This window comes from Taurulus bubalis (genome assembly GCF_910589615.1).
Source record: "Taurulus bubalis genome assembly, chromosome: 6".
NCBI lineage: Eukaryota > Metazoa > Chordata > Actinopteri > Perciformes > Cottidae > Taurulus > Taurulus bubalis.
In genome coordinates, this window is record NC_136594.1 from 2,249,094 (window position 1) to 2,270,311 (window position 21,218).

A 21,218-nucleotide genomic window follows, 5' to 3' on the forward strand; every position below is an offset into this window, starting at 1 on the left:
GTTTCCTGTGAAAGTTATCTGTAAAAGTTAACTGTGAAAGTTACCTGTGAAAGTCACCTGTGAAGGTTACCTGTGAAAGGTACCTGTGAAGGTTACCTGTGAAAGTTACCTGTGAAAGTCACCTGTGAAAGTTACCTGTGAAAGTCACCTGTGAAGGTTACCTGTGAAAGTCACCTGTGAAGGTTACCTGTGAAAGTTACCTGTGAAAGTCACCTGTGAAAGTTACCTGTGAAAGTCACCTGTGAAGGTTACCTGTGAAAGGTACCTGTGAAAGGTACCTGTGAAGGTTACCTGTGAAGGTTACCTGTGAAGGTTACCTGTGAAGGTTACCTGTGAAGGTTACCTGTGCTACAAGTCGGCTGCGTTCTGTCACTCGGTGTCCCGGCTCTGGGAATTGAATCTCAGCAGCGGTTCAGCAGGAGATTGAAGGTTAAGAGGGGGGATTTTCAGGTACTTAAGCTTTGCTCTGACCGAGCCGTATCACACACACACACACACACACACACACACACACACACACACACACACACACACACACACACACACACACACACAGTGTAGACTGAGGATTAGTGCTCCGTCTCAACTGAAAGGCACTTTTGCAAAATGATGTTCTAGCAAGTAAACCGACGTCTGCACAAAACTGCAGACAGTCTAATAAACGTATATCTTTTCATGCACATCCAGTTGTAATCAAATCAGATCAAATCAGTCTTCACCTGGACCCTAGAGACTCATTTCCATCCTGGCCTCCTCTACTGTTTGACTTTTTTAGTGTTAAAAAAACGCAGCAAACCTCTCCTGCAGCCCGATCTGATGACTTCCTCACTTGGTAGGTGTTTTGTCCAATCCCGGTTCTTGAGTTCAGTCCAAGTCTCTGTCTCACACAGAGCTCAAAGCTCAGAGCAGGCAGACAGACAAAAGCCACCAAAGGGGGGGTGGGGGGAGGGGGGGGTCGTCTACTCCCTTGACTCTCCGGACCCTCTTTGTTCAAAGTGGGGCTGTGATGTACTCACTGTTTCAGAAAGAGCCCTTTTCAGCTAGGCCGTAAGGCGATCCTGGGCCTTTCCTGGCCAGGGTGTGCCCCGGGCTTCTCTGGTGTACCCGCGGGACCAGGATGGGCGGAGGGGGGCAGGTAGTAGTGTAGAGGGTGGAGAAGAGGAGGGAAGCAGCTGGGCAGTGGAGGAAGGAGAGAGAGAGAGAGAGAGAGAGGGAGGGGAGGGATGGATGTAAGGCGAGAACGCTGAGAAAGGACAAATAAACAAAGGTGGCGATGAGGGTCTGAGGTGAATTAATTGTATCAAGCTCTTTCTCTCTTTGGCGACGGTCTCCAGAGACGACCGCGCGGGGAACAATGGATACAGTATTGGACCGGCGGAGAGACCTGCAGCTCTTTAAGGAGGCAGCAGCTGCGGGAACACGTGCTGCACGGAAAGAACGTGCATCTGAAGCGTCGTTTGAGCTTTTCTTCAGTTCCACTTTGAACAAACAGCGAAGTTCGTATACCTCTGATCGTAAAGACGTTCAGGCAATCGTGGTGAGGGCGCCGCCGCATTCGGTCAACCAGAATGCAACGGGGGTCACGCAGGGTACAGCTTTGCAGATGTGTGAAATACGTTGCCCCTCTTTTGACAGATTTCTTCTAAAATGTACCAATAAATCATTTGTTTCACCTCTCGAAATCATAATCACGACTCTATGGTCGGTGTTAAAAACTGTTCTTAACCCTTTGCCTTTTAGAGCACCACCCAGACCACGGACACACGGATAACCCTAGAACACTAACGTCAGGTGATTTTCGTGTCTTATTGAAGGTGGGCGTGTCTTATTGAAGGTAGGCGTGTCTTATTGAAGGTAGGCGTGTCTTTTTGAAGGTAGGTGTGTCTGATTGAAGGTAGGCGTGTCTGATTGAAGGTGGGCGTGTCTGATTGAAGGCAGGCGTGTCTTATTGAAGGTGGGTGTGTCTTATTGAAGGTAGGCGTGTCTTATTGAAGGTAGGTGTGTCTGATTGAAGGTGGGCGTGTCTGATTGAAGGCAGGCGTGTCTTATTGAAGGTAGGCGGGTCTTATTGAAGGTAGGTGTGTCTGATTGAAGGTAGGCGTGTCTTATTGAAGGTAGGTGTGTCTTATTGAAGGTGGGTGGGTCTTATTGAAGGTAGGTGTGTCTTATTGAAGGTAGGCATGTCTTATTGAAGGTAGGTGTGTCTGATTGAAGGTGGGCGTGTCTGATTGAAGGCAGGCGTGTCTTATTGAAGGTAGGCGTGTCTTATTGAAGGTAGGTGTGTCTGATTGAAGGTAGGCGTGCCTGATTGAAGGTGGGCGTGTCTGATTGAAGGTGGGCGTGTCTGATTGAAGGCAGGCGTGTCTTATTGAAGGTGGGTGTGTCTTATTGAAGGTAGGTGTGTCTGATTGAAGGTAGGCGTGTCTTATTGAAGGTAGGTGTGTCTGATTGAAGGTAGGCGTGTCTTATTGAAGGTAGGTGTGTCTGATTGAAGGTAGGCGTGTCTTATTGAAGGTAGGTGTGTCTTATTGAAGGTAGGTGAAAACATAGTGAAAACATTCCGATGTGCTTTAACATTGAAGGAGACTTTTCCTTCACAGGACAAGACTCACATGTCCCAGGAACATGTGGACAAAAGAACAAGTTCATAGCTCTTTTATTTATATTTTTTTATCATGTTTTATTGACTATTCCCTCATTTTTCACCCGATTTTTAACCTTTTTTCAGGATCCCCCCATGATACCTGTTTATTGTTTTATGAAAAGTTCTATAGGGTAAAATAAAAGAAGAGTACTTCAACTTGCCTTGTATTGTTGTATTTTTATATATTTTGATGAGAAGTATATTTGATCAGGTACATTATATTGGGTGAAATATACCCAACGTTAGTGATGATGTGACTATTTTTAACGTTAGTGTTCTGGGGTTAAGAACAAATGAAGAGTGATGTTTTCCAGTAAATCTTCCATAACCATAACCCTGGTTCACACAGTGAGTTTGTGTTACTGTATAAAATGACCTCTTGTGACCTCAAGATAATCACATCCTCATGAAACTGGACAAACACAAACTAGACGAGCGCATTCAGATGAAGTCAAGCTTTCTTTGGTATATTAATTTCTGAGAAGTTTCCAGCTTGTTACCTAATCGCTGGAAAAATACAATTCGTGCATAATAAGAATGTTTTTTAAAAAGACAAAAACACACAAAAAAACAAAAAGGACACAAGATGAACACTAAGATACACAAAATGGTAAAAAGACTAAAGAAATACAAAATAAGATGCAAAATGACCTATAATGAAACGCACAATTACCATAAAAGACCACAAGAAAACAAAAAAAATCCTCAAAGAAAAACTAAAAACAAAATTACCTCAAAGAGAGACAAAAATGACGACAAAGAAACAAGAAAAAAGGACACAAAAGACCTCAAAAGATTAAAAAAAGACCTCAAACGAAATGCAAAATGATCAACAAGAGACCCAAATAACCACAAAAAAAACACAAAGCACCTATAGTGGTGTAGACAGCGGAGATGGTTGTGGACTTCAGAAAGAATGCAGCCCCACCCGCCCCTCTCATCCTGTGTGACTCCCCCGTTAACGCTGTGGAGTCCTTCCGCTTCCTGGGCTCCATCTTTTCCCAGGACCTCAAGTGGGAGCTGAACATCAGCTCCATCACTAAGAAGGCCCAGCAGAGGATGTTCTTCCTGAGGCAGCTGAGGAAATTCAACCTGCCAAAGAAAATGATGGTGCAGTTCTACACCGCCATCGTAGAGTCCATCCTCTGCTCCTCCATCACTGTCTGGCACGCTGCAGCCACTGCCAAGGACAAGGCCGGGCTGCAGCGCATCATCCGCTCTGCGGAGAGGGTGATTGGCTGCCATTTGCCGTCCCTCCAGGTCCTGTCCACTTCCAGGTCACTGAAGCGGGCAAGAAAGATCGCAGCTGACCCCTCTCACCCTGGACACAACCTGTTCGTGTCCCTCCCCTCTGGCAGGAGGCTGAGGTCCATCAGGACCAAGACCTCACGCCACACTAACAGTTTCTTCCCGTCGACAGTCGGGCTCATCAATAGAGCCCGGCTTCCCCACTGACTGACTATCACAGGACTATTCTTGGACCATTCTTTCGGACCATTTATTTTTATTCCTTTCTCTCCTCTTACCGGTCACTCCACTGCACAATTCATATTTAAACACTCATGCCACATACACATAACTTTAACTTAAACACACGCGTCACTTTAACGTACACTTATATTAATGTTATCTGTTGTCTGAGCACTTTATCCTTATCTGATTTAGACATCATTGCACTGTTGCTGTCGCTGATTGTTGTTTGTCTCGTCTAATGTCTAATGTATGCACCTTCCGCCTAACTAAATTCCTCGTTTGTGCAAACATTCCTGGCAATAAATGGTTTCTGATTCTGATTCTGATTCTGATAAAGAGACAGAAACCGTCTACAAGGAGAGAGGAAAGAGAGGAAAGAGAAGCAGAAGCATCTTAACTTCGTTGGAGCTGCATTTAGGTGGCTTGAGTCAGAAAAACAACACGTTACTTCTTCAGATTGTTTACTTCGTTTCATATGCATATATATGTCTAAATTCTCCAATAAAGAGGCAGAGTATAACCGGAAGTAAGCGGAACATTCACACTTTCGTGTTTTATTTTGAAATCCATGACAGGAAGTCCCAGCGTCTGGTTCCGTGGAGCTTGACTCTGGTGACACTGGGTGGGCAGAGACCTGAGTGACAGCAGCTTTTACGCAGAAAACGAGAGGAAACCAGTCTCTTCCTGCACTTTAGCCTCTTTAAAGCAGGATCCATACCAAACAAGTGATTATAATTATTAAATGAGTCCGATAATAACAGGCTGCAGTAAAATAAAGAGTTGGCTAAGAGGAACAGTGATGACTAAGTCATAAAAGAGGAAGACGGAGAGGTGATGGAGGAACTGCTGCCGAAGAAGAACCGAAAGGACCAAGAAGATGACTTTCATGGAATCTAAATAAATACAATAATTCCACCATGCAGAAGAGATCGATGCGTCGGAAGTTGACCGTGTTCATCGTCACCTTCTCCATCATCCTCTACGTGGATTTTCAATTACGCACGAGCAGGCTTCTTCCCAAACTGAGCGCGGCTCACCAGCCGGCGTCCGGCGCGCTGCACCGCTCCATCCAGCAGGCCGAGGGGGGCGCGCGGGACCCGGAGACCAGCAGCAGCGGGACCGGAGACCAGCAGCGGGACCCGGAGACCAGCAGCAGCGGGACCGGAGACCAGCAGCGGGACCCGGAGACCAGCAGCAGCGGGACCGGAGGACACCGGGCTGCGCGCGCTCAGCAGGAGTTGAAGCTGGAGGACATCTACCTGGCCGTGAAGACCACCGGGAGGTTCCACCCGACGCGCCTGGCGCTTCTGTTGGAGACGTGGATCTCCAGAACCAAGGCGCACGTGAGTGTGTGTGTGTGTATGTGTGTGTGTGTGTGTGTGTGTGTGTGTGTGTGTGTGTGTGTGTGTGTGTGTGTGTGTGTGTGTGTGTGTGTTCTGTCTGCTGCCACCTGCACCATGTGTTCATATGTCTTCTAGCAAACTCCTCAGTTCACTTTTACAGCTACACATTTCACCATTTGACAGATGAAGGCTGGAATTCGTGAACTTTGTATATATTTGACATGTATTCCATTAAAAAGACTAACTGCGGGTCTGTAAGGAGACATGTGCTGTCGGCCTCTTGGTGGAATGAAAGCAGTCACTTCCTTCCTGCTGGTGAATATAAAGATGGTCAAACCCATATATTCTCATTTCCAACAACATAAACAACATAAACCGCTTCTATTTGCTTTCTGCAGCCGGTTATAGGTGGCAACTGTTCAAAGAAACCTAAAATATAATAGTCATCACTTTTAACACAGTTAGGCATGTTTTTTTGTTTGAAAAATTGACTCAGACACACAAACAAACTATCAGGCATTCTGCAAGTTTAAAAGGCTTTTATTTCAGGTAATAACCAGATTTTGCTGGTACTAAATGTGCAGTGACCCATCGTAAAATATGACCCAGAAAGAAACAAAATTACCTAAAAAAACAACACAAAATGACTTCAAACACACAAAATTACCCCAAAAGATACAAAATTACATAAAGAAACTACACAAACAGACAAAAACAATCCATTGTGAAACAAACATCTCTTTTCAAACGTAATTGACTTTTCAAAGCAGGAGTGGAACACGTGAGAGAGGAAGCGTTCGTCTGTCAGCTTCTCGTTTTCTGTCCAAAGATTTAAATGAGAGACGCGATCGTGTGAAAGAGGAAGATGCAAACTGCAGAAACACGGCATTGTTTCATTGTGTAACGGAGAATATACACACACACACACACACACACACACACACACACACACACACACACACACACACACACACACACACACACACACACACACACGAAAACAGGTCCACTTATGGAGGCTAATATATATGAACACAGACAGATGCAAGTATAGAAACAGCTCACACACACACACACACACACACACACACACACACACACACACACACACACACACACACACACACACACACACACACACACACACAGGAACCCGTGCAGGCAGGCTGTCTGGGCCGAGGGGAAGCAGCCGCCGAGCAGCGACTCCGTTAACAATACTGGAACGGAAGCTGGTTATAGAACAGGAAGTGGAGAGGCAGATTGCAGAAGAGAACACACACACACACACACACACACACACACACACACACACACACACACACACACCTCACAGGGCTTTGTTTATGGGGTGAAAAGTCGTTTGCTTCTAACCAGCTTGTTGCTAGGTGCGTTAGCGTGCTAGGTGTGTTAGCGTGCATGCTAACGTTTTCTAGCAGGAAGCAGGAAGTGCAGCTGAGACAGATGAGACGCGTGCAGCAGGTGTTTGGTCATGAACGCAGCATGTTTACGTAGTCACCGTGATGTCACCTGATGTTTTGAAGCCTCGAGCTCGACGAATTCGCAGCCGCCATCTTGGATTACAGCTGTTGCCATTTTGTTTTTTGTTTGCAACCGATAAACAGAAGTTATCGTATCTGGACTGAGGAGTGACAAAGAGTTTTGAGTACTTGACTGCAATCTAAGACAATAAGGACTTTTTCATTAAAGAGGAAATATTGCTCAGTTACAGGTTTATGCTTTTGTATTTTGGGGTTTTCACTAATATGTACATGCTTTAATCTTCAAAAAGACTATTTCTTTCACGATACGTCTAAAAAAACCACATCTAAAAGTCTTCATTAAAAAAATCTGAGCATATTTATACTTTCATAGTATTTATATAGCCCCTGCTTAATAATAACCAAGACATTAATATCTCTTTTTTTCTTGATGGGACCATATTGTCTTGTGTCTGGCGGTGTTATTGCTCTATTGGCCTTATTGTCTAACGACGTGTTGTTAAATGTTAATGTTGAAGAGTTTATTCTCATTCGGAGGCAGAGATATATTAAATGTGAGTTAAAAAGCTTGTGTCAACACTCGTCATGTTCAAATATCAGTCTGCATGACTGCATTGGACTTTCTATCTCCACTAATCGCTGTGAGTTCTTTAATGAAAGTAGAACAATGAGATTAAATTCTGCTCCCGAGACTCAGAGATGAATATAAATAACTGTAACTTTCATTCTATTATGGATGAAAACTTAAGGGATGGAAAACAATTGAAGAGAAAAGGAGCTTCACGTTTCTTTTGACTGCTTTTATAAGAAATGCCATCATCTCAAAAGTGTCTAAACTGATGATGGGCAAAATAATATTGACTTAAATATCACGTACGAGACAGAACATCTTTACATTTCGGTTTGTGGCGAACATAGCATTGGGCTAGCGGTCTGTCTATGCTAAGCTAGGCTAACCAGAGCGAGAGTGGTACTGATTTTCTCGTCTATTTCCCAAATATTCCTTCTAAGCTTTGGTCAGACACTTCAATACATCATAATGTTGTAAAAATGAATAGCTTGTAAACACATTATTGGCTTTAATCCCCATAATAGATAAATCTGCATGAATTAATGAAACGATGTTCTCTCTTTACTCTCATCAAAGTTCCTGTTTACGAGCCGCTCCCAGTTTGCTGGTTCCTGGTTTCAGTGCCGATAGTTTAGCTTGAGTTATGACCAGTGGAGAGGGAACTGGGACGGGGTGGTGGTGAGGAGGTCTGATCCCTGAGGTAGAGACCTGTCAATCACTGTGTAGCCCCGCCCCTAAAGCATGCCCTGCTCTATGGTTGGACTCTAAATGGAGTCGCCCCCTGGTGGTCAGTAGAGATAATGCAGCTTTAACACATGAAGCATATACTTCTATACAACCAGTGGAGTCACACCTGGTAGTCAGGAGAGATAATGCAGCTTTAACACATGAAGCATATACTTCTATACAACCAGTGGAGTCACACCTGGTGGTCAGGAGAAATAATGCAGCTTTAACACATGAAGCATATACTTCTATACAACCAGTGGAGTCATACCTGGTGGTCAGGAGAGATAATGCAGCTTTAACACATGAAGCATATACTTCTATACAACCAGTGGAGTCACACCTGGTGGTCAGGAGAAATAATGCAGCTTTAACACATGAAGCATATACTTCTATACAACCAGTGGAGTCATACCTGGTGGTCAGGAGAGATAATGCAGCTTTAACACATGAAGCATATACTTCTATACAACCAGTGGAGTCATACCTGGTGGTCAGGAGAGATAATGCAGCTTTTCAGCGTTGGCCGATGAAGGTCATGAGATGTGGTGGAAATCCCTGGAAGATATCACATCAGATGTTTTTCTCAAACTAAGCTTAGTTGTAACCTGAAACCTAAAGTCAAGTACTGACCCCAACACAAAGGATTTAATAAGGAGACAAATCACGCTCATTTTCAGGTTCATATCTGTATTTTTTTCTCTCAGTATTTTACTCATACTGTTCAGCTGAATGTACCTTATTTCACTTTTTAAAAATCTCAGTCTTTTCTGTTTGGCTTACCAGGAAAAAATGGTTTACCTTCACTAGTTTTCATTATATTAGGCTTGTGGGGAAAGTTGTGTTTTTTGTCCTCAGCTGGACAGGAAGTCCCCACATTGTGAGTGTGTGAACAGGTGTTTCTCTCCATATGAGTCCTGCTCCCCCTGGTACCCGAACCTTAACCCTAAAACCAGGTCCCAACATCCAGGACTAAAGTGTCCTCACTCTCATGGTTTAAACCTCCGAGCCTCACAAAGGATGGAGGACGACAACAACCGCAAACACATCTGCATGAAACGGTCTCTCTGTCGCCCTCTGCTGGGCGGCTGCAGAACAGATGTCAGGCGCAATTAAATTTCCCCTCTCTGGGTTTAATAAGTCACATCTCTTTAATTTGTAACTCACAAGATTTTCACACGAGTTTTAATCATATTTTTTAGCTGCATTCCTTTTTTTGTTTTTGAACACAATGCTGTATTTTCTACGTAACATTTCCAAATGACTAGTTTTTCCTCACCTCCACACAATATATATTGGATACATTCTTCCAACTCCCTATTTTCTGATGACGGTTATTTAAACTGTCCACTCCCCGGGATGCTTCACCGCGTCCACAAGTTTGTTTCTGCCAAAGAAAAAACATTTCCTTTCTCTGTCGGGTTCTTTCCACGATTCAGAAAATAACAATCTGACCACCTGTCAGCGCTTTTTACTGCTCGTGCCTCGTGATCCTCCATCAATACGGACCCGTTTCAAATAGTCCAGGTTGTGAAAAGGTCTTTTCTTTGCTCCGTTCGTTTCTTTCTCCCTGTCCCTGAACGCCACACAGTTTAAAACGGATGCTTGAATCGTTTCCAGTGTTCTTATAAACGAGCCAAAAAAACACAGAAAGATGCTTTACTGCGTTTCCTGGATGGAATCAAACAGGAGTCAAAGTCGTCTCAGTGCACAAAGGTTCAAATCCCCCCGGAAATGTATTGGAAATGATTTTTGTTGAATTTATTGAACGTTTTCTGGTGCAGGACATCAATAAATAATATCAATACTACAAACAATATACAACTAAATAATACCACAATATGTTGAAAATACCAATAATATCATAAATATAGTTCTTCATTATTTTTCTTTCTCTTTTCAGATGAACACTTTAGTGAGAATAAAGTCATAATAAATACATAATATTCTATTCTGTGAACCACCTTATGGACCGCGTGTCGCCTCCTGTTTATGAAGGAATATGAACTATGAACTGTTTATGAATAAAATAATATGATAAGTCAGAAAATATGTGCTTTTTAAAAAATTTACCACATTTTTAATCTATTTAAAACATATATATGACCTTATCATATTTTCTAATGTGTATTTTTCTTTGCAAACTCACTCAATGTCTCTTGAGAGACTAATACAGATATTTTATTTCAACTTGGTTTAATTGCTGTTCAAAATATCAATAAAAGTAGTTCAATATTACATGTTTATACAACTTCCTATGTCCCTTACTTTGTCTGGGAAAAGTGTTTTAATAGGTAATGCCAGCAGTTCCTTTTTGGACTTTGAATAGACGAACTATAAACTTTGACTTGTTTTATTATTTATTATTCATTATTTCATTGACGTTTAGATTTTAGAAAAGTTCCTTAAATACAATAAGAGATATCTGCTGCTTGAGAGCTGAGTGTTAATTACAATCATTCACCACCAGAGGTCAGTGTTGTACCATTTATCTATCTATCTCTCTCTATCTATCTATCTATCTATCTATCTATCTATCTATCTATCTATCTATCTATCTATCTATCTATCTATCTATCTATCTATTTATCTATCTATCTCTCTCTCTATCTATCTATCTATCTATCTATCTATCTATCTATCTATCTATCTATCTATCTATCTATCTATCTCTCTATCTATTTATCTATCTATCTATCTATCTATCTATCTATCTATCTATCTATCTATCTATCTATCTATCTATCTATCTATCTCTCTATCTATCTATCTATCTATCTATCTATCTATCTATCTATCTATCTACAGTATCTATCTACAGTATCTATCTATCTCTCTCTCTCTCTATCTATCTATCTATCTATCTATCTATCTATCTATCTATCTATCTATCTATTTATCTATCTATCTATCTATCTATCTATCTATCTATCTATCTATCTATCTCTCTCTCTCTCTCTATCTATCTATCTATCTATCTATCTATCTATCTATCTATCTATCTATCTATCTATCTATTTATCTATCTATCTATCTATCTATCTATCTATTTATCTATCTATCTATCTTTCTATCTGTGTGAGTGTTAACATCAAGGTTCTTGCGAGTGTTTTTTTGGAGACTTATTTGACTCGTATATCTGCTAAAGACCAAATTAAATCTGCCACATAGTTCTCCCCGGCCCACTCTGGATAAACCTGTGTGTGTGTGTGTGTGTGTGTGTGTGTGTGTGTGTGTGTGTGTGTGTGTGTGTTCTTACAGCTCACAGTGAGCAACCGTGTTTTCGTCACATTGAATTTGCGCCATTCAAAACCTTATTGATCCCGTGTGTGTTCAGTGTTTAATGAAGGTGCTTTGATCTCGTTCAGGACATAATCAGGATATAATCACAAGATGATGCATTTAAATCGCTTTCTATCTCTTTGTTTTTGTTGTTTATAGACGTTCATATTCACGGACGCGGAGGATGAGGACTTACAGTCAAACGGTGAGCAGCAACCCTGATCTTTCTGAAGTCTCAAATCTACATTTAGATCTGCATCTTTGCTTATTCTCACATAACCGTCATCATCTAACAGCCCTTTTGAAATGAAAACCAGTCCCGCCCGGTGTCTCTGTCCAGGTTACAACTTGCTGGTGACGGGCTGCCAGTCGGATCACAGCCAGCAGGCGCTGTCCTGCAAGATGTCCGCCGAGTACGACGGCTTCATGGCCTCGGACAAGAGGTGAGCCCTAAAAGATCCCGCTGGAGATCGCAGACGGTAATGATCTCCGTGGGGAAATCTGAGGCTGTCACAGCAGCAGGCGGCGGATTCACTACAGTCGAACGTATTATCTTTGAAAAGCCCTTGTTGTTGTTGTTTTGTCAACATGCTGCATGCGTGGTATTCCCCAGCTGTCATCTGTCAATCAAACTGTGCTCGTGCTCATTCACGTCGAGCCGTTACGTCGCTGCTCGTTACAATCACAGGCATCTGTCCACAGCTAAATGTCTGTTTATTGACTTTTACTGTATATTAATACGTTGTATTATCGCTTTAACTATAAATGTATGAATGAGATCTGCGATGGATTAAATTATGAGCATTATGGGCCACGGAAGGAGACCAAAAAAACAGCTAAAAGGAGAGCGAATGTTAGCCAGATAGACGGAAAATCATCACCAAATCAATAGTGACGTTTCTCTGCATCCGTACCTTCATTTCTTTTTCTGAGCGACAGCATCTTTTCATATTATTGAGACACGACCACCGTGTGTCGGCACCACAATATGCAACTGAGGGCTGCAATGCTATCTAAATGTGCAAATCTAAGATCTCAGCACGTCAAAGGATCGTAACTATAGTGGTGATGGGACAAGTTAGCTGTTAGCGAGCTAATGCTAGCTTCACATCAGCCAGTTACTTTAGATTAGTTAGATAAGGCACGTCCACATTCCACTATGACACGTGTTGTGTAACGTCAGAGCGCTTTAGGACAAGTTAGCTGTTAGCGAGCTAATGCTAGCTTCATGTCAGCCAGTTACTTTAGCTTAGTTAGCTAAGGCACGTCCACATGCCACTATGACACGTGTTGTGTACCGTCAAAGCGCTTTAGGACAAGTTAGCTGTTAGCGAGCTAATGCTACTTCATGCCAGTTACTTTAGCTTAGTTAGCTAAGGCACGTCCACATTCCACTATGACACACGTGTACTGTCAAAGCGCTGTAGCTTAACATAAATATTGTTTAAAACTGACCTGTGTAGAAATGTATGTGTATGAACAATAATGGTAGAAACAAAAAACAACGCTGCTGTATTTACATGTACATTGTATGACGTCATATGGAGCTGCTACAACATTAGCGTCGCCTAGCGCCGATCGATTCGAGCTCCATTCAGAAAACAAGCGTTTTAAAAGTTGTTTGCTTGTCGTCTTGCGGAGAGAACAAACAAAACCAGAAATGTGATATTCACACGGCTTCTTCTCCGTCCTTCCCCTCAGGTGGTTTTGTCACGTGGACGATGACAACTACGTGAACCCGGAGGCGCTGCTCGCCCTCCTCTCGGCCTTCCCCCAGGACGGCGACATCTACGTGGGCAAACCGAGCCTGGACAAGCCCATCACCGCCCACGAGCTGCTGGAGGGCAACGCGACGGTACTCGCTCCCCAGAGGGGTGTTTTCTGGTTTGCTTTAGGGGATTCTACACGCTAAAGCTGGGCGGAGCTTTGCTGAATACATCAAATGCACACTGCTGTAATGAAACCTTTGTGTGGTGTCTAGCTTCTAGGAGCTACATCATGTAGGTTATATATTAGGTTTATACAAAACAGACAGAAGTGGGAGAAAAAGGCACAATTATGAAGCTGTCAGCTACTTCAGCACCACGGACAGCGGCGTGGATTTACCACCACACAGCTCAGTGATGGCCGGTACACATTTATCAACACCGGCTTTTAACGCACGACAATATGTATTTATTTCCAACTGATGTTTTCGACATAAAACTAAAAACTAAACCAAAGAAAATACATATTTTCCTCCTCCCCTTCAACCACCTCCCCTTCATCCTCTTCCTCTTCCTCCTTCCCTTCCTCCTCCTCTTCCTCCTCCCCTTCCTCTTCCTCTTCCTCCTCCCCTCCCTACTCCTCTTCTTCCTCTTCCCCTTCCACCTCCTCCACTTCCTCCTCCCCTTCCTCCTCTTCCTCCTTTTCTCCTTCCTCCTCGTCCTCCTCGTCCTCCTCTTCCTCCTCTTCCTCCTCTTCTCCTTCCTCCTCCTCCTCCCCTTCCTCCTTCTCTTCCTACTCTTCTCCTTCCTCCTCCTCCTCCCCTTCCTCCTCCCCTTCCATCTCCTCCCCTTCCTCCTCTTCTCCTTCCTCCTCCTCCTCTTCCTCATCCCCGTCCTCTTCTTCATCCCCTTCCTCCTCCTCTTCCTCCTCTTCTCCTTCCTCCTCCTCCTTCCTCCTCCTCTTCCTCCTCTTCTCCTTCCTCCTCCTCCTCTCCTTCCTCCTCCTTCTCTTCCTCTTCCCCTTCCATCTCATCCCCTTCCTCCTCTTCTCCTTCCTCCTCCTCCTCTTCTTCATCCCCTTCCTCCCGTATTAAAAATTATCAGGAGAGAATTTGCATTTTCACGCTGCTGATGAAGGATGAAGGAGTCAAGCAGACATGTCCGGCCCCTGCTCTCTCTCTGTCAGGTAAAAAAAAAGGAACAAGTGGTATCCAGATGCCTCGATGTTTCCCCAGAGATTGTTCCCCGGGATTGGAAAAAAGCCTCTGAAACGGCTTCGGCAGCGCAGCGCACTAAAACTCTTCTGAAACCAATACCCAATTTAATTTATGTGGGCCGATAACTCGGCGAGGCAGGGTGACCCCGACGTGATACATTACTTTCTTTAACCCAACAGATTTATGTTTTCTTGCTGTCCTGCCTCCCGAGATTCTTCACCTCCCTTTTTTACATCTTGAATTCCTCCCTTCTTCTTTCTTCTCTGAGGCTGCTCTGTGGAAATAAAGAGACTCTTGTTAAACCAAATGAAAGTTCAGCGCTGATATTGACTGCTGCCAATGTAATGTTCTAACTCTTTGACCCAGTATGAGAAATATCCAGGATTCACATTTAAGAAACAGCGAAGTAGTTCGAGGGTCAATGGGCATCTTGAGAAATGACCTCAACCTTAAACCGGTTGGCCAGTTTACAGTTTATCAAGAAATATGCTTTTGTTTCCAAAATACGGGTCAATTTGCAATTCACATCAACTGCAAGAATCAATATTTACACTCTGCTAGTTGAATATTTCCAGTGAAGGAACCCGCTCAAACTTCTTTAAATCTCTTCCTGCACAACATGAACGTTCATATCACTCAGAGAGCCGAGGACAAAACAACAAACTATCCGCCCAGAAAATAGTAAACTAAAACTAACCGTGGCTTTTTAGGACAGAGCAGAAGGAAGAAGTCGACAGTTACTTCACACGGCCACTAGGATGTCCTTTGGCTGCTTCCACGCCACAGCATCCTCCTCCCCTTCCTCCTCCTCTCCTTTCTCCTCTCCTTCCTCCTCCTCTTCCTCCCCTTTCTCCACCTGAACAAATTGAGATAATAAAATGATGTTTCATAACTCCCGTGTCTCTCAAGATGCGATCAGAATCGATGTGGTTGCTGAAATGACCAGAATGAGACCCACATTGTGAAAAGAAGGAAATCTCTCTGTCGTTTCTGTACATTTTGTTCTTCTTTGTTCTATCCAGCCGTGGTTCCTTCCTTTTCTTCCGTCTGCTCCACCGAGGACGCTAATGAACTGAACACAGAGCTCGCTTCTCCTTTTATTGGTTTTGTGCCACAAAGCGGTCCAGACAGGTTAACCTCACAAATCCATACCAACACTTTCTGCTTTCATCAACGCTGAAGGGACACAGGGGAGGATGGAGGAGGGAGGATGGAGGATGAAGGATGGAGGATGGAGGATGAAGGATGGAGGATGGAGGATGATGGATGGAGGATGGAGGATGATGGATGGAGGATGATGGATGGAGGAGGGAGGATGGAGGATGAAGGATGGAGGATGGAGGATGATGGATGGAGGATGAAGGATGGAGGATGGAGGATGAAGGATGGAGGATGGAGGATGGAGGATGGAGGATGAAGGATGGAGGATGGAGGATGAAGGATGGAGGATGAAGGATGATGGATGAAGGATGGAGGATGATGGAGGATGGATGGATGATGGAGGATTATGGATGGAGAATGATGAAGGCTGATGAAGGATGGATGGATGATGGATGAAGTTTGATGGATGGACGGCTGAAGAATGAAGGTTGATGGATGATGGATGGATGGTTGGATGATAGACAAATTGATGATGGATGGATGGGTAAATGATGAAGGATGATGGATAGACGGGTGGATGATGGATGAAGGATGGATGATGGAGGATGGATGGATGAAGGATGATAGATGGATGAAGGATGATGAAGGATGGATGGTTGGACGGATGGACGGATGGATGGATGATGGACAGATACATGATGGATGGGTAAAGGATGAAGGATGAAAACGTGGCTTTTGTTCACATGGTAAAGATTTTCAGATCCAAGTGGATCAATGAGTGATTAGTGTCTCGTTGGAGATATTGATTGGCGTTAAAACACACGCACACACACACACACACACACACACACACACACATACACACACATACACACACACACACACACACACACACACGCAACGAGGAAGACTCCCTGTGGGTTAGGAGGTTGACAAACTGCAGAAGGTCGACAGTTTGTTTTGGAATACACACACAGCTATTCACAGGTGTGTGTGTGAGTGTGTGAGTGTGTGTGTGAGTGTGTGTGTCACATGCTTTACAGTAGATGTAATCTCACATTGAGTTAAACTGCATCCCGATTCTCTGAATAGATGCCATCCTCCCTCCCTCTCTCTCTTCTCTCTCTTCTCTCTCTCTTCGCCCCTTTCAATCTCTCTCTCTGTCATATGTTGGAACTCCTCTCCATCTCCCCTGTGCCACTCTGATTGAGCTCATTTACACTGAGAAATAGATCTTTATTTATCTTTGCTTCCTCCCCTCATCTCTCTCTCTCTTCCCTTCCTTCTCTTCCCATCGCTCTCTTTCACTTTTCTCTTCTCCTATTTTTCATCATCTCCATCCTTCGCCAGGATGGATGAAATGGAGAAAACCAACAAAGCAACGGATGACAAGCATCCTCCTCTCTGAGGAGAAGAAAAGAAAGGAAATGAAAGGAAAGGAAATAGCAGAAAAGAAAAGGGAGGAAAGGAACAGCCTTTAACACAAGAAGGAAGGAAATAGAAGAGGAAGTGGAACGAAAAAGATACGAAAGAAATCAAACGGAGGACGAACAGGAAGTGTGACAGAGAAGTGCAAACAACGAGGCAGGAAATGGGAAAAGGAATAAGGTGTAAGGAAAGGAAACGATGGAGGAAAAAAAGAAGTAAATGTCAGGAGAATAGGGAAACAGACCTATAAATAAATAGACACTGATACGTCGTTGTAAAGTAAAGTTACACACAGCACACTAATTTGTTGTGTAATTACAACCCGCCCGAAAGCCCTAAACATCCGCTTGAGGAACGGCCGAGTCAGCAGATGCAGACGTGCAATTCATATCAGCTGGAAACCAGAGAGCGATCAATACGAGTCTGACGGGAGGAAAGTATTAAACTTTATTATTCTTTAGGGTCAGCGAGGACGGCGCTGCTTTCTGTTTGTTGTGCTTCTTATCTCTTACAGACGCTGTTTCATACTGCGGCACTTTGTCACGATGAAGGAAGAAGCGGGCGTCTGAGGCTCGATGCCTCTCATCCGGAACATTAAATAACGTTGAATAATCGTCATTTAATTTGCTGAAATTAATTTACACCTATTTTTAGGCCCTTTGCTTGAAACTTGCATACCCAAACTAAAAAGGGTGTATTTCTGCAACCACTAAGGCTATTTGAATACTGTTGGTGTTATAATAAAAGGTACACATGTGAGATGTTGTTCAGATGTGTAAATATCAGTCTATATGTTACTGGTTAAGAATAAATGAAGATGACACACAGAAAAGGTTTCAGGTCCGCCGATAAAAAAATCACTTTCAGGATGATTATTTCTTTGAAATGATGCAGCTGTAAGGTCCAACTCTAACCCAAATCATAGCTCAATATGTGAACATTCTCTAACCCAAATCATAGCTCAATATGTGAACATTCTCTAACCCAAATCATAACACAATATGTGAACATTCTCTAACCCAAATCATAACACAATATGTGAACATTCTCTAACCCAAATCATAGCTCAATATGTGAACATTCTCTAACCCAAATCATAACACAATATGTGAACATTCTCTAACCCAAATCATAGCTCAATATGTGAACATTCTCTAACCCAAATCATAGCTCAATATGTGAACATTCTCTAACCCAAATCATAACTCAATATGTGAACATTCTCTAACCCAAATCATAGCTCAATATGTGAACATTCTCTAACCCAAATCATAACTCAATATGTGAACATTCTCTAACCCAAATCATAACTCAATATGTGAACATTCTCTAACCCAAATCATAGCTCAATATGTGAACATTCTCTAACCCAAATCATAACACAATATGTGAACATTCTCTAACCCAAATCATAGCTCAATATCTGAACATTCTCTCTGCAAAGGTTGACTTTGATAAAGTGAAGCAGAACAAAGTTAGAGAGGGTTTAGAACAGAGAACATTCAGGCGAGGTCGCATTGGGGCCCAATAGCCCCAATGGCCCCAATGGCCCCAATGGGCCCATTGGGGCCATTGATGCTATTAGAATGCTATTTGAATTTTCTCATGTACCAAACCATATATTTCACTTGTATATTACTTATGGTGTTCAATACATCCAAATACAGCAGTTTTGAGCCTTTTCTTTGCTTCTTCTTTGCTCGTGCTTGATTGGCCACCACAGCGTGTTGCAGGCCGCTGTGGTTTTGATGAGGCAACACAAAACTGTCATTTAACCCTTTGAACCCCAAAATACGTTTGAAAAGCACGTTTTCGTTGAACAATCGCCAAAATGTCCAAGCCAGAAGCTGTAAATAATGCCATTATTTGTCAAGTTTTCCTCTTTTTCCGACAGTCCTTGAACACATCATGTGTGACGAAAACGCTTCGGTCAAGAAAAGCAGCCGAAACGAAGCTTAAAATTTGTGATATTTCATCAACAACATTTCATTCCACACGTCTCATTTCGGATCTCGGCCTAAATTTGGTAACATATTTTAAATTCTGAGCTTTTCAGCGCAGCTATGAATCCACGATCCACTCGGCTGAGACCAACAATCCTCAGAGCGGTTGTAAACATGTGAATAGTTCAATGTGCATCGCATGTTTTCAACATTAGTAACACTTGGAAAAATTCCATTGTTTTAACATTTTTGTTAAATAAATGATCAAAGAAATTCAGCCTTTACTGCACTAAAGACATGTTTGAGTTCTCTCTACTTCTAGCCATCATTATGGAAGCCCTTTCCAAACAAAACAAGATAGAAAGTCATGATTATGAGATAATAAAGTCAAAATTATGAGAGAATAAAGTCAAAATTACGAGATAGTAAGTGCGTATCTCATAATTTCTTTTTAACTTTTCTTTTTAACTTTTTTTACATCATAGAGCTGTTTCCATAGAGGACTTTAATATATTTCAGTAAAAATCAATATACACAGAGAAAAATGTGACAGGAGCACAAAAAAACGCCCTAACATGAAATATTCAGCGAGTGGTGCAGTGCGATTTTCTAACACACGTCAGGAAACAGCGCAGGTTTTGCGTCCGGTTGATATATATCTCAGTTTCCCACCGGCCGAATATGCAATAAAAAAGAATCCTTCTGTGTGTTTTGTCTCTCAGAGGGAAGTGCGGTTCTGGTTCGCCACGGGAGGAGCAGGATTCTGTCTGAGTCGGCGGCTGGCGGAGAAGATGTCTCCGTGGGCCAGGTACTCACACGGCGGCGCCGGAGCACCCCGAGGTGCTCGCTGTCTCCGCGTTAGAGGCTCCAAATGAAAAACAAGCGTGTGCGTCTCGTTTGAAAGGTGCAGGATGCTTTAACCCCTTCATGCCAGGTTTCATCAGGAGGTCATTTCAGTCTTATTGCTTTTATTGCTCAATGTATTTACTCACCATTTCACTAAATGCATTAGAACTGTCTTTCACCCACGTCTTCCGTCACTTCCTCGCTAACTTCCGCTAGCTCCCCGAAAACCACCGAAGGTAGCGGGACCAGGCTCGAGACCCGACTTGGGCAGATGGGTCGCGGGCAGTAGCAGCAGCAGCGCTAGCTAGCAGCTTGTTGCTACTGTTCATCAGGAAGTGTTGTGTGATTCGCGCGCCGCTAAAAGAGAACTTTTCGGACTGGTAAACATGTCTTGGGTAACGCAGGAAAGTGCGTTACTGAGGTCTAGTAAAGTAGTGTAGTTACAATATGTTTAGAGTAATGCGTTACTTTACTTCGTTACCTATAATAGTAACATCGTTACTGTAATCCGTTACTTTGTAACTCGTTACCCCCAACACTGGTTATGATTAATTATAACCACGACCTTTTCCTGAACCCAACTAAGTAGTTTCGTTCCAAAAACCTAACTGAGCTGTTTCCTGTGAAAAGACTTTACGCACGTAACAAGTGCAAATTAACGCGTTTTGCACAACAAATGAGTAAATTTTTTGGAAGATATCATACAAACCGTTTTTTTTTAAATTATAATCTATAATTAGTTTTTGGTCACATTGATGTGACTATCATTTGGGACTGAAGAGCGTTTGAGAGACTTGAAAGAAGTAAAAAGAGATATGACACAAGACATAATGCGATTCCGCCTCTTGCACGTTTCCTGTTTGGTGACAAGCGCTCAAAGTCACAGTTTCATGCAAAACACTTGAACGCACCAACACTTTAAAAAACACTTTCTTATTCGCCAGCAGCAATAAAATAAATACAGCTGAGTAAATGTTCACAGTGATGAAGCACCAATCTAAAGTAAGTTTCAGGTCTCTGCAGGTCCGTATTCATGCGGCTCTCAAACAGCTGAGACCAATGGCCTGGGGCGAGAAGGTAGCGAATCAATCTTTACAGAGTTTACAGCGTTCTCTGGAGAAGGTCAGCAGCAAAGCATGCAATGAGTAGTTAATGGCCCAAAATATGCAAAATATGCAACATTATCTTTTTAGGTTTAAAGATTTGAGAATGTCTCGCCTCATAACCAGAAAGCTAATATGTACACGTCTTCAGTCAACTGTGTATCTGTTCAATGTAAATCAGCAGTAACTGTGTGTGTGTGTGTGTGTGTGTGTGTGTGTGTGTGTTTCAGCGGCTCCCGGTTCGAGCAGACGTCGGCGACGATCCGCCTCCCTGACGACTGCACGGTGGGCTTCATCGTGGAGAAGAGGCTGAGCGTCTCCATGGTGCACTGCCCG

General features: G+C 43.0%; 1 protein-coding gene across 1 annotated transcript in view; it reads left to right on the plus strand.

The window, feature by feature from the left end:
• Window positions 1–5,034: 5,034 nt before the first annotated feature.
• Window positions 5,035–21,218, plus strand: part of mfng (MFNG O-fucosylpeptide 3-beta-N-acetylglucosaminyltransferase) — a gene marked incomplete at its 5' end in the record, with an annotated part of 21,455 nt that continues 5,271 nt past the window's right edge. The window contains 6 exons of the mRNA XM_079219892.1: window positions 5,035–5,460; window positions 11,698–11,743; window positions 11,879–11,981; window positions 13,240–13,393; window positions 19,656–19,741; window positions 21,113–21,218. The exon at window positions 21,113–21,218 is cut by the window's right edge and continues 60 nt beyond it. Of these exons, the coding sequence (XP_079076018.1) occupies window positions 5,035–5,460; window positions 11,698–11,743; window positions 11,879–11,981; window positions 13,240–13,393; window positions 19,656–19,741; window positions 21,113–21,218 (921 nt within the window). The remainder of the gene's footprint in view (window positions 5,461–11,697; window positions 11,744–11,878; window positions 11,982–13,239; window positions 13,394–19,655; window positions 19,742–21,112) is intronic.